The sequence below is a fragment of the Battus philenor genome, unplaced genomic scaffold (genome assembly GCF_028537555.1).
Source record: "Battus philenor isolate CCGP_79_NKW_IND1 unplaced genomic scaffold, ilBatPhil1.0.hap1 SCAF_22, whole genome shotgun sequence".
NCBI classification, from domain to species: Eukaryota; Metazoa; Arthropoda; class Insecta; order Lepidoptera; family Papilionidae; genus Battus; species Battus philenor.
The window spans coordinates 5,788,215-5,803,200 of NW_027181685.1; the positions used below are offsets into that span (position 1 = coordinate 5,788,215).

At 33.5% G+C, this 14,986-nt stretch overlaps 1 protein-coding gene across 1 annotated transcript in view; it reads left to right on the forward strand.

Moving 5' to 3' along the window:
* The window catches only part of LOC137923782 (uncharacterized), a 127,005-nt gene that overhangs the window by 22,873 nt on the left and 89,146 nt on the right, over positions 1-14,986 (forward strand). Inside the window, exons 9-10 of the mRNA XM_068767055.1 lie at positions 13,236-13,367; positions 13,596-14,090. Coding sequence (XP_068623156.1) covers positions 13,236-13,367; positions 13,596-14,090 — 627 coding nt within the window. The remainder of the gene's footprint in view (positions 1-13,235; positions 13,368-13,595; positions 14,091-14,986) is intronic.

A 14,986-nucleotide genomic window follows, 5' to 3' on the forward strand; every position in this document is an offset into this window, starting at 1 on the left:
AAAGTTCCACAAGTTTTTTTTAGACCTGTTCTTACTCTTAAATCTAAGAATAAAAGTTTATTATTCAATAAATATTACTACAGGGTTCAAGAGTTTTTAGTTGATCGAAATGTGTGAAAGTGGTTTTTAATCACGAAACATTGTTAAAGAGAAGCTGTTAAGTTTCCGGCTGGCTTTTCTCAGCAATTCAACGAACCGGTGTTAGATCATTTCTAATAATGATAAAATAATTGGCGATTAAAAATTGCCTGTGCCGCCTACATGAATAGTAATATTTTGAACTTAAATATGAAAATGCAATCAATCACTGTATATTATTATTAATGAAATTATGTACTTGATTACTTATAGTATTGTGAAATTGTGGTGCGGTCGTTATTGTGAAGATTATTTTAGTAAGGCACTAAAAGTGTGTGGGTATTATCGTGTGAGTAATTGAGGCGGTCATCGTGTTTAAATTCCAATAGTTAATCTGATCCCATATGGCCGGCTGTTCACGGCGTCGCGATGACGCGAAGAAATTAGTCGGCCAGTCGCTTCATCGCGGACGCAGCCGTCGCTTGCGTATCATCATTTTACGTTTTCGTCTTTACAGACCTAGATTTAGTAAGGATCGGATAGGGTTCGTGTATTGTTTATAGTTTGTGGGTGTATACGTGTGTGTGTTGTGTTTTGTGAATTGACTGTGATTCTTGGGATAGCCTCATAAGTAAGTTATAATAAACATTTCACATACAAATATATCTGTTTAAACTGCCACAAACTGATTGTATACATTTATAATCATTGTCACAATATATCAAAGTGAATATTTAGGATGTGACGGATGGATGGACGAGTATGTTTAATATGATTAATTATGAATACGAGTAGGCTTCTTTGGATTTTAATACAATACATGGATAAGAATGAAAAAATATAATATCTATATGACAAGTTTTAAGAAGAGTAGTCATGTCAAATACACTCTTAATTATTATAAATCTATGTATTACTTTTTTAACGATTATAATAATGTTTAACAAAAAAATTGTTGGTAATTTTTTTACGTATTAGTTAAAAAAAAGTATTGCTCTTTTCAAGCTTTAACTGCGTATATAAGAAGATAAATTTGGCTATAAAAAGATTCGACAAAGATTCTATTATTCGTCAATAAATGTTGCCCAGTGATCTTGAAATATCACATATAATCTTTTAGTAAATCCAATTTACCAGATCAGAGTTATTTTGTTTGATAAGTTTGTGTTGCTTTGGTTCACGCATGTGGGAATCGTTTAGTTTAACGTTACTGTAAACAATCTGCAAGGTATTGGTTGGAAAATAGATTGTGTCATAACATACATGTCAAGGACTCGATGACCCAATTTCTGACTCTCAATAATGAAACATGTGGCTATTGCTTCCAGGGGATATATAAATTTTATCAATAAAACGCCCATGCTAATCATAATGTTGACATTTTTTTTTAATTTTTGTTATATCTGTTCAAAGTTTACGTTCTTATATCTATAGCGAATTGTTTCGTAACGAAATAAATTGCAATAAATCAGTTTTGTACAACTTTGACACTATTATGTTTATTATTTTGACTGCTGAAGACTCCCAATAGAAAGACACAGTTTATTTATTTAGCAAAGTTAAAAAGGTAAACTATTACGTAGTTTAATATTTATATTAAACATCACCCACGGCAATTCTATAGACGTTCCCATGCAAGTCGCAATTTTTTGTGAAGACCCATCTGGAGGCGAATTCCTTCACGTCACACTTCATCATCAACGTCATCATTTTAGCTGTAGCATGTCATTGCTTGACTGCAGATTTTATAACGGAAATACACAAAATTAATTTTCTGTGTATTGCAAACTACTTTAAAATAACTGCGAAATTCAGGATATTTAATCCCGATTAGGTCTTTAATAAAATTCTTGAGCATACATCGTGATCTATTAGTCAATACAAAGATTATTATGTATTCTTATTTTTATCGTCGTTAATATTAGTTGAGTACATGTAAAAACGAATGTACTATGTACTTTCATATCTAAAATTGATGTAAACAGAAAAGTCGATATCCAATATTAAGTAATATTTTTGAATGATTGATCTTTGGCAAAGAAATTTCGGCATCTACGGAAATAGTACTGATGGATTAAGTCTGGCGAGAAGCCAGTGCACACGGTTGCTGGCATTTAGGCCACCTTGAGATTACAATTGCCGGATATTACGCCGCGTTTACGTTTTTGATATTAAATAAAACTTGTTAAGAAAATAATGCATTGAAAACCATACTGCATTACGATAATTCGTCTAGAATTACAATTAAACGGCTAGAAACCTTTTGTAATAACACTTATTATTTTAATGCGTATGATTTGATATTTTATTTCGTATTGTATGATAATGTTGAACACTTTTTAAATAAATTATATTGAAATGCACGGAAAAGTAAAATATGGCTCAAGTCTTAGAGATGGAATATTTGCTTAAATTAAGTCACTTCGAAACTCTTGTACTATCACAGCGATTATAATCATTATCGAGTGCCAGCTTCTAAGTCTTTGAGATGTTTAAAATTCTAGGGGTTTCTTATCTGCAACGGATGTTCGTAAGAGGCTACCTAGTACCTCGCTTAGTAGGTCAATCAATATTTAAGAGTTTATTTTTGAACAACGGTGTTTGACAATTTGAACAAGTAAATTACTTATAAAAACACGTTATTTGAATGGTCCATGAACATTCGTACGTTTAGTTACGGTAAATCGTTGAGCAATTCTCGTTTAAATTACCGGAAACACGACTGAATTAAAAAGCCATCAATGTGTCGCAAAGTTGCATAGCGCATAGCAAGGAGTGTATGTTCGAGACTTGAATTTTTAAGTCTAGAAACTAATAATTCTTTTTATACTGGAAGTTTAAAATAAGTCATGATCTTTTTAATGTTATCTACTCTGAAATGTGTATGTTATTACCGAAATGCATTTACAAAACGTCTTAAAATCAATTATTTTCCTAATCGAGGTAGTAGCTGACATGAGAAATAATCTATAGAATGTACTTTTAGAAATCTATGTTCGTAAATATTAAGCGCTAAGTTACCGCTGTTTTTGAAAAACCAATGATAAAGTTTGAACCACAGACACTACAAGTGCTGCGTATTGTGTCCACCGAAGACGCGGGATGCAGTTCGTTACCGACATATTTATTGGAAATTTATATATATAGCACTGGATGTACACAGCTACAGCTGTAATGATAATAATATGTGTGTTAAAATTGTTTTTCTATGATAGGGCCCATATTATGTATATTTCCAAATATTATTAGCTTCGGTCAGTTGATATATCAATAATAGATTTTTGTATCATTAAAAGCTTAGTGTTATAGACATACACAAACGTTGAATAAAATTACAATATTTAAAGTTGCGAAACATTTGTCATTATTTGTAAATGTGGCTACGTCAACAGGCGATTGCTTCAACAGAGTTGTTGAAGTGGTTATAAATTGTATCCTGAATCGTTTATGTAAATTAATTTCCTCCTTACGAAATCTTTCATCATACCGCATTTGATGTGGAATTATGAATTGCAACTAAGTTTCACTGTGTGTCGAAAAAGTAGGCCTTTACATTGTAGACGCCGTGAAATAATTTGCGAGTCATGATTCGCAGCGTTCTGTGTTTTATCTGTTTAGGTGACTTTAAACCTAGACTTTGAACTTGTAAAAATCTTCTACACAATACTTTTCTAACCAATAAAGGGCACGGTGACCAAAAGTCGGAAATTATACTTAAATGAAAGCAAGGCATTCGTACATTGATAGAAGCAATTGTTATATAAATCACTAAATTATGTCAAGGCACAAAACCATAAACAAATTGATAGGGAATATGAAATGAAATTGAAAGGTAATGAATGTCATCACACTGTACAAAATATTCGTGGTGGAATTTGTCATACTAAGATCGGATTCTCTCAGTCAGTGAGGAGTCTCTTATCGCAACAAATAAGAACATTAGGAGATACAGTCGTCGTTAAAGCAATACTAGCTATGTGCATAATAGGAAAATTTAGACATTTTGACTGTTCTGGAGGGACTAACCAAATTTTGGTATATATACGTGTAGTTAAACATTTTGTATCAGATTATAATATACTTTTTTAATGGTAAAGAAACTACTAGCTGGGCTTAGGAATAATTATGATAAGAATTAAAAACTTAAAAACATTTAGGGATTTTAAACAAAATATAACGAAATTTGTGAAAATTAAAATGTACGAGCAATTGACAACTATTCGTAATCCAACATGTCGCATAGTTAGCCGACTAAATATAAAAACAGACGCTGACTTTAATTCTCCGCTATACTATCGTGTTACTAAATTTTTACATATTCTCCGTTGATGTGCTTAAAGGTTTGTGGTAGTAATTTAGGTTGTATATCAAAGATGTATATCAAATCAAAAAATGTATATCAAAGCTTGACATTCACATTTTGTTTACATTTTTATTTACCCAAATCTATAAGAATATAGTTAACAAATTTTCATATAAAAAATTTATTCGTGGTGGAAAAAAGTGCTTTTGCATCAGAATTTTTTCAAATATACGTGATCGTTTCTATCCAGCATATTAATGTTTACTGTTTGCATTTAATAGGTATTGGTTTTAAAGATAAAACGCATTAATTGACAATAAAAAATGTATTAAATTTATTCTAAATAATATTTCTATTCAGTAAACCTGTTATGAAAAGTCCCTCCCCATGTTATTGTTTAAAATACTGTACATGTGTGTATATTTTAGTTAGTCTGTGAGAAATCGTTGGTCAATTTTACGAGTCTTTATACAATGTATAATGCAAGACTTAATGACTTATCTTTTCTTCTTCCAAACATGAGTAGACAGATAAATTTAATTGCATTAAAAAATGTACAGGTAATGATCAAATTTTAAAAAGTAATTTTCTTTCGTAAGAATTAAAGTGAGTGTAACATGCTGTGGAGCAATCACAGGCATTTGCTGTGACACGTCTCCGAGATTAAGCTCAAAAAAATGTACAATGACCGGAAAATTTCAATAATAAATAATGCATGTTTGCGATAAAATTAATAGCCGCTATCACGAAACACTGACGTTTAAATATGTTTTTAATTAGTATTCTGACAGATCGTCCAGTCGTTACGGCATTTCATATCTTTGGTTTCGTGCACCTGATACCAATAACAAACAGTATCGAAACGCTCTGCATTTTTGATTCCTGTTGAAAAAATGCAAAGGCAAAAATCATTGTTTCTATATTTAAAAAAATTATTATGTTACAATACCTTCGTTAGTCAATACTCAAAAGTAAAATATTGTAAGTGTAGGGTAAATTGATTTTATTTCTCGGTAACCGTAAATCTTTAATAATTAGCAATTAAATTAACGTATTATGTTTTTCATCTGCTCATGTGCGTTTGAGTGAAAAAATGACGATTTAAAGGGTCGTGATTACATAAAGGTCACTGGAAGTCTCTAGTTGGCGGGCAACGCAAGATAAATCATCGAAGCTATTTTTGGGTGAGGCTTATGCCTTGCAGTGGAAGTCTATCGGCTGATATGATGTCACATATTATCGCTTCAATTTTTATACAAATTATTTACTGCCATGATGGCAGAGGGGACCAAATTGTGGCCCGCGAGCCACACGCGGCCGCATTTTTGGCTCTGATTGATTGTCGAATTATTCCAATATTTAAATTTATATTACCTACGTCAGCCCCTGGGAAATCGAAAGAAAAACTGGTGTGAATTATTGTTATAATTCCATCATAAAATTAGCGAAATCCGAAAACCGATCATAATTAATTAACTAGCATCTTAAGTATTATTAGGAGTGCTATCATATACGTGAGCCATGATATCTAACTTCAATATATGTATTTGTTACTTATGTTAAAATAATTTAAATAAATATGATTTTAGTAAAAAAAAATGCGTGTTTGAAATGCGTATTTAATTGCGGCTGGGAAAATGTTAAAATGTAGAAAAACGGCTCGCACTGTCAGTGTTTGGCTACCCATGCTATAATATAGTATCAGTATATTCTATATTGTAAATGTTTTCGTGATGCAAAAAAAGACTGGAAAAGATATTGTAATGAAATTGCAATATTCGCACGGGATTAATTTTTAATTTTATCTACCATAGATTGTCCTGACAGACTTTATGGTACCGCAGGCCATCGCCCTGTCTGTGAGTGATCTCTTTATTTATTAAATGTGAAATTAATAAATAAATTTTGGTATCAATAAATATTTACTGATGCAGCTGTATAATAGGTAGTATAAATTTGTACCTAGCGAACTGTCCAATGCTCAATTGCAATAGTCATTGCATTTTATAAAATATTCAAGTTTCTTAGCAATTTTGTATATATTTCCCAAGGGAACCTTGTACAAAGCGTCACGGAACTCTTTCAAAAATATTAATGATTCGGTAAAGTCGTTTACAAGTTATTGTGTGACCGAAGGAAATAGGATTTCGCTTTATGTATATATTGATTAAAACAATTACGTACAATGTTGTGTTATGTGTGTTATCAGGATCAGTATGTTTATTAAACTAGGTCTTACGTCCGTTAAAATGCGATAAACGTTAGTTTAGACGTAATCTGGATTCAGTTTGACCTTAATCTCCGTTACATGCAATACAGCTATCAATCGTCGTCTATCTACAAGCTGATGTCAACCTCATCCTTTCATAAACTGACGTAACGTCGGTGTTTTACATATCTACCTCACAGATGGTACTCCTGGTACAGTTTTAGATTGCCGCGGTAGATACAACGCCGAAGATGTCTGAAGAATAACGTCAAATGACCCTCGAACTATCAGCCATTATAGTCAACGCCTCTTAAGAATTTTCGAAAGCTACCCCTTTTCATGTAAGGTCCTTTTAGAAGGATTTTAGGATCCCATAAGGTTCGTTAAAGTGAACTCATAAAAACGATAATGCTTAATGGTAGAATATTGTGAGAGCATGGGCTTTTCTACCCTCTAGAAAGTTTTTGCATGTAATATATTTTTATACGATTTGAAAACAGGCACCTCTGATACTCAAATGTACATTTACAAAAAAAAATTATTTGCTTAGAAATTGTGGCGGCTTTTTTGTCAATTGATAACAAAAGGAGCCTCTGGCTATGCACAGGTAGGTATAATAGTTTCGTCTTACCCGCACGAGCAGGTACCCGAGTTTTATTCGTTATAATAGTACTCTTTATATAGAAAGTCCTGCTCCTTATTTTTTGTAGTGAAGACCACAGATCGGTAAACGCAGCGCAGGACATCCACCTACAAGATAAATGGATGATCTTTTTAAGTGCGTCATAAGAAGTTGGATGCAGCAGGCCGCTTCCAAACGGTCCCATAGGAAATCTGAAGGCGAGATCTATGTCCAGCTAAGGGTATCATATAGCTGAAATGACGATGATGAAATACGTTTCCGAATATTCCATCTCTGGATATCAAGGTCTTCAATAACTGTATGTGTGTTATAAACATTTCATTCAAAGGGCACATTATTATTAAGGGTCATAATCCACTTTTAGACAATGGGGGCAAGCAATCCGTATGCCAGAAGGAATGTTCAATTGCAGTTGCACAGGAAGCACTTACGACGTATTCAGTGCACGTAACCGTTCGCAAATGTTTGCACCGTCGGGGATTCGAACCGTTGGTTGGGAATGCAAGTGTGTCAACCCTCGCATTAGTCCACCATAAACATTCCTCAATATAAATTTAATTTAACAGATAAGCCATAAAGTTTTGCAATTTCTTCAAGTTCAATGTTAATATTTTAAATTTGACATATTCTTTGTGTTGTTTAACTGTTGCATTACTATTGTATTTATATAGCATACTAGATGACGGAGACGTCGTTTTGTCAAAATTTATTTGTCTGTCGCAGTCCAAGAGAAATAAAAAAAAGAAGAGAAAGAAAAATTTAAAATTGTTTATTTATGATGGTTAAGTAATAAACAACGATTTGCTCCACCGACTAGAAAGATGATCTAGATAAGGTCGCCATAAGACGAGGCCTATATCTAGCAGTGGACACGCTTCGGCTAAAATGATGATGATGATATTTTTTTGTTTTATTATATTCTTACTCACTTACCACTAGGGACAGCTGTTTTAATTTACTCTAGTTTGTTTGGGAAAAAAAGTGTGGCTTTGACTGTTTTCCTTACTATTATTAATTTTACATGTATATACACATACATGTACACATTTGACTATTAATTTTTATTGGTATAAATTATGTGACTAATTAAATGTGTAGTTAAAAAGTATAAATATAATTTTATTTTATTACATAAAACGTAAGCAAATAAACAGCTATTTTGACAAACCAAGGTAAAGCAATGATGGTATATATATGTGTTAAAAGATTTTATCCTATTTCCTCGCTCACCCTGATATCTCTGGAACCATAAAGCTTAGAAACTATAAATTTTTTCGCAAAAATTTTCACGAAATTCCGCCTGCAAGGGTGTTTGAGGTTCATTAAGTTCACAAAGAGGGCTGGGGGCAGCAAAGTTTTTATAATAAACATACTTAAAAGTATCCAAATTATACGTACGTGGGTACATAGTCAGTATTTATATTTAAAAAAAGGCTAATTTAATACTACTAATAAGTACGTCGTAGGTGTTCAAAAATGTCAAGTTTAAATGTTTTGTTCCTGTCAACAGTAACAGCGTGTCAGAATCAATTTTTAGAGTCGAATCAATGATTCACTATTGGATTCAACAACCCCAATCGGTCACGGTCGTTGAGCCTTAAACAGGGCCATTAGTTGTAGTCAATGGAGTTTCGGAGTACATTGGCACCGTATTAATGTGATTCGGTAGCGTGACCAATGCGCTTACGCATAGCTTGATTATAACATTAAAAGAGGCTATAAGAGTTTAAAATCAAGCGTAATACGACAAACTTTTGTCTATCACTTTTTGGTCTGGATTTACCTTGTCCTTATAGAAATTTACCGATCAATGTGCTTGAAGGATATATACAGATGGTGCTTAGCCCAAATCTCGTTTAAGTAACTTATCTCGAGGGCGTCCTGGAGAACCTACGGTCGGGCCGTTACATGTTATCTATTATTTACCAAACACTTGATACCGCTACATACTAAGCAGTTTTTCTAAATTAATAGAAGGGATACTGAAGTTTGTTCCATAACTTCTAGCGCTAATGCTTCCCGACTTTATGTTAGGTTTATAAATTCTGCCCACGATATAATAATATCAACCAATCTTACCAAGGTTCAACCCTTCCAAGAACCTGTAAAGCGGAATGTTAAACAATTTTCGAGTGACAACCCAAGCAAAGATCCCATCTCGGAGCCCCTTGCCTTCACGTAAAATAATATAAGAGCTTGGTGGCTCGCTAATCATTATCATGCCTGCCGAAAGCCGCTTACGCATATCCCTCCCAGAATGGTAGCCACGATGACATGACACATCCAGCTACTTCTCGCGACCTTGACTAAATCGTCGGTACATCCAGAAGGGTCTTCCCACGTTACCTATACCGGGTCGCGGTTACCAATCCGGTGAAATAAATAATTTAACTCGAGCCAAGTTTCCTTAGGGAGCCTTCGAATATATTTACTGCAAAAATTCTGGACTTCAGCCTTTAAGGATTTTGCCCATTCGAACCCGTTAAAGCAACTATATTATGCTCTTTTATTACAACATCTAATTTTAAATCTGCGTTAGTTTTCGTCTCTGTAGTTGAATCGTTTAATGAGTAAAATGTATAAACATACACAAGTTTACTGCGATATATATATCGCCAATTTGTTTTATAAAAACAAGAATTATATTTTTTCGTTCGTGCACCGCTATATCTCAATTTATCTTTTTTTATTCTTGTTCTATTTATAAAAAAAGTTCTTTGTTGTTCACAGTCTTTTTGAATTCTTTGTTTCAAGGAATTGAACGCCTTTGAAGCGACTGCTGTGGACTGTTAACTCGTATCACTTGTTTTTGATGCTTTTAAACTGTTTATAACTCTGTATTTTTTGTATCGTTTTATCAGTTGTTAGTATCCATTATAAAAGTTTAATGTCTAAGAAAAAATAACTGTGCGATACAATGTCACATTGTATCGTTATTGTAGATAAATATTTAATGTGACAAACGAAATCTAAGCCTAAACGTCTAAGATAATCCTATTTTTAAAATATGTACCTTGAATCCCGATGTGGTTTTTTCTGCATTGTTAAGGTCTATATGTTAAATATATGATAATAATGCTATATGTTAAATTTTAAATATATAAAATTTTTAATTGCATAACGTAATTGGTGTTATATTTTTTACTTATTTTATACGTGATGATAAATAAAAGGCGGACAGATGACCTCGCTAAGGTTTTTTTTTATGACCCCCGCTATTGGGGGTCTCTCGTACCCCTATCTTGTGGTGGGACAGGGTCTTTTTTAGGCAAGTTTTTCTTCACTTAGTTTTTTTTTAATTTCCGTTCTCTGCTTCCATTCTTCACATGATCTTTCATTCCATTCTTTTATACTACATTTCTTCTTTCTTACCCTTTTGCTCTGTTCGTCTATCATTCTTCCCTTTTTCTTTTTAAATTTTTTGATTTATATATTTTTTTTACACATTATTACTTATTCTATAATTATTTCTATCACAGTTTTGTTTCTATTTACGTTTTTAATCTATTTATCTTTTTATACTCTGTTTGTTTTTTTTTCTTTCTATCGCCCTTTTGGCGATCTCTTTACAAAGGGCTATTAAAGGCTATTGTCTCCTCCCTGATTTCAACGCCAGACCGGCACTCGAAGCCGTGCCGGAGTCCCCCGAATGCGGGACACCGAGCCACAAGGTGGATCACGGTCTGGTCCACACCCGGTTCACAGAAGCACGAAGGGTCCTCCTTGAGCATGAACCTATGGAGGTACTCAGAGAACCCCCCGTGCCCCGTGAATATAATACTGCGGAGCACGCGGTAGGCTGAAATGGCGTCCGGGAAAAATGTCCTCGTTACTGAAGCCGTCGTTCCTTCCATATACCTCCTGTTCCATTCGTCGAGCGACGCCAATCTCAGTTGTCGCTTGACGAATGAAATGGGGCATCTCTCATATTCAGGTCTTCTTTTACTCTTCAGGGCCGCGTCCTTGGCCAACCTCGCTAAGGTTATTGATGCTGGCCGCTTAGCACCAGTCTTATTACAAATCTATAGGAGAAGTTTATGCCCTACAGTGGTCGTCCTAAGGCTGAAATAATTATGACGGTATATAACATTATCGTATAAGTGAAATAATGCAAAGAACATTTCTACGAAACGTATTAACGGAGAGAATCTTTTGTCTCTTGGTTGTAGGCCTGTCTAGTCGGAGCGTCATGACGTAACAAGCTTTTGTGTAGAAAATTGTCCATTCAGTGGCCGGCTGCTACCAATTTACCCCTCATCCGCGGCTCGATATTGAATTACCCGATCTGCTCGGGCCACGCTCCATGGCCTAAGTCAATCGCTGAGCGGATTTGTTCACTAATGACTTTGAGCAGTCGGAATAAGTTTATTTTATCCTTTGATTTACTTTTGTTCTCACATTTTATATTATTTAATCAATGTAAAAACCATTATTTATGAGACGCGAATAAGTCAACAACGAAAATGCACATTTTTTAGCGCAAGTGTAATTATTTTACGTTTTATTTGTAAATTTATAATTTACGTGATTTATACATTTAATTTACTTGACTATGATTTAGTTTGTGTTATTTTTTTTATAACATAAGAATATTAAATGAATTTACGTATAAAAATGGAAAGGTACTTCTTTAAAACTTCATACCTACAACTCATCACCCTGTATAATTATATTTATTTTAACGACTCAGGCTTGTCAGCGGTTTAGGATGTAGTTTCGTATCTTCGTCGTTATATCTAAATATGATCATTGAAATTATCTAATATTCAATGTTCAAGAGCATTAATATTAAATTTTTTATAATAATTTGTAGTTGTATTAAATGTTGAAATAGGGCTATGGGCGCGTTCCGCCGAACCTTGGACCGCGTATAAATGTTTTTCTCGTCTCCATTCTGTTTCGCAATTACGCAATTGCGGGTACTTATCTCGGTTGTACGATAACAATGAAGATGAACTAAATATATATCTACGCTTTACACAGGGTGGTTGGTTATAGTTGTATGTATTTCGGTTGTACGACGACAATGTAAATGAACAAAATATATATATATATATATATAATATATGTAAACTCGTGACACAGGGTGGTTGGTTATCGGTGTAAAAGCATTAAAAGGGTGAACGTCTAGCCCATTTGCTGTCAATGTGTTGTCCCTATATGCTAAAGGATGGATGTGACATATGCTGAAAATTAATGTATGGTATACCCTATCCAAAAAATGACTCCAGACAAAATAAATAATCTATTGATAATATAGTAAGGAAAAGTGTCAGTGTTCTAATTAAAACAAATCACAATTAATTGTTGTTTACTATTCTTCTTTGATTCAGTATTATCACAATTTATTTGCTTGCAGAATTCCAATAGCAGAAATAAACTAATGTGACATATTTCAGAGTGATCAATACGTACAGGGTGACTGGAAAAGGTGTAAAAGATTTCAAGCTTTTTACTGCAGAATGAGCTAAATATTCACGCTTTTACAGGATTTATATCCAAAACCAATCATCCTGTATATGTATCAAGAATAATTATAATAGTTAAAGGTTAAAATTAATGGAACATTTGTTTGTAAATATTTTAACATAATAATGTGCTGTCTGTGGTTATAAGAATAAATAATGATTATGAATTAGTCTCGGGCAGAATCATGTATACATTTGCTATTACGAGACAGATCGTACGGCTTATCAGTTTGTTTCAAGATCAGAAGAGCTTAAGCAGTTTCTTGGTTAATGTGATAATAAAAAGTGATGAGAGTTCAATAAGGGTAGTTGAATTTTGTTAATTTTAAGGCAACTCTTTTGTTAACATTAAATAACAACTTTTTTATTCTTATACATATGTTAGTAAAACGATCAACTTAGTGCAATTATTTAATGTCATGTGTATGCTTCTTATTTGAATATTTTTTTATTAACTCAGTTTTTGATTTTTCAATGTTCCTAAAGCATTATCCTATCTTTACTCTTAAACTGAGGCTGTGCTTGCATTTGCAGCCGACACCCCCCAAGAAACCCCCTAGACGGAACTTGTCAGTGTCTCCCACTCATGCCAACTCTCCTTCCTCTGGATACAGCTATGAATTGAGGGCACATGCGAGAAGTCAGGATGATTTGGATGAAATTCAGGTAACTCAGAGAAATTAGTTTGTGGCTAAAATTATCCAATTAAAAGGAACTTACCCTCATATTACAATAACAGTAGTGAATTTGTAGGACAATTATGAACTCACCATCGATTCAATAAGATACCGTTTTGAAATTAAACTATTGTAAAAAAACTTTAATATATCGCTGTAGTATGTCTAATGTAAGTTACTTTAAATTGTTTGTTGAAAATTTCTTCTTTTGTTCCAGGGTGCTAAGCATTACCTCAAGCATGGTCGCTCCGTAGACCAGTACGTAGACGGTAAACTTACCTATCCCGAATATGAAGAGAACCACAACTCTCCCAGAGTGATCCCGGTTCCCAATCCCCGGCCCAGTCTGAAGCATCGCACCCAGCCTGTAGCCATCACGGCTATGTACGAAAATGTCGTCATTAAAGAACAGAACCCTAGGCGGAAACTAAGAAGGAATAATTTCGCTTCGCCTTACGAGAACGTAGAGATCAGAATGAATGATACGAGAGCAAGAAAGTTCTCTAATCAAGAAAAATCATCTCTCGAAAGTTTATTAGACGACCAATCGATGAATAGCCCAAGCGAGTGCGATCGGTATTATGATAGGCATAAACCAGAAATTCCCTTATCACCGACCCACTATAATCAACCTCCAACTCCTGACCATCCCCCGCCATCGGCGAAACAAGCAGAAAACAGCATACACGAACGGATCAGGCCGCTAAGTCAGGTTAGTCCTGATTAATGTCAGCACATGTTATCTTCCCATGTATGTAGATACAAAATGATTTTACAGTATCATATTACACCCAATGCAATTATCGTCTTAATGCATGACTTATTATCTTTCTCATAAAGTAGAGCTTAATTATTATGTTAAAACTCTTATTTCCTATTAGAATGATTATGTTCTATAGATATATTTCAACCAAGCCATTATACAACCTTCAAAAACTGGAAAGGCGTGTTGATAATCCTTGTAATGTAAGATAGCCTGTCGCAACCTACTGCTGTTTTTATAACAAGACTAATGTTTCCCAGACGATCTCCTTTAACAGCTGTTATGCTCTAAGTAATTTTATGCAGAATTATTGGTAATAGGTGTAAAAACTAAAGAGTGGATGTGGATACTGATATTTTATGTATGGTATACCCTATCCAAAAACAATGGTTTCAGAAATAACGTAATGATAATATAGTGTAAAAATCCGTTTTCAAAATTTGGATAAATTGGTATGAAAATTATTTACTTTTTATTATCCGTCCCTGTAAGCATTTTACTATCAAAAGTATTGTCTTGTCGTATTCCAATAGAAAAATAAATTGATGTAACATATTTCATAGTTATCACTTTATAAAGGATGATTTGAAATAGGTGTAAAAGCTTTAAAGTTTATACATTCACTATTTTAAAACTTTTCCGCCTAAAACCAATCATCACGTGTCATAAATCAATTTAACTACAGAAATGCATAAACATTATGGATAAGCTAAGTAATACGATTGTTAATTTCTAAGCGCCAAATATAACAAAGTTTACTAAATCTTGCATTTACTAATATAAACAGTATTATAAGATTTGAAATATTTTAATAGTCATTAATAATGAGAGATTGGATATTCACA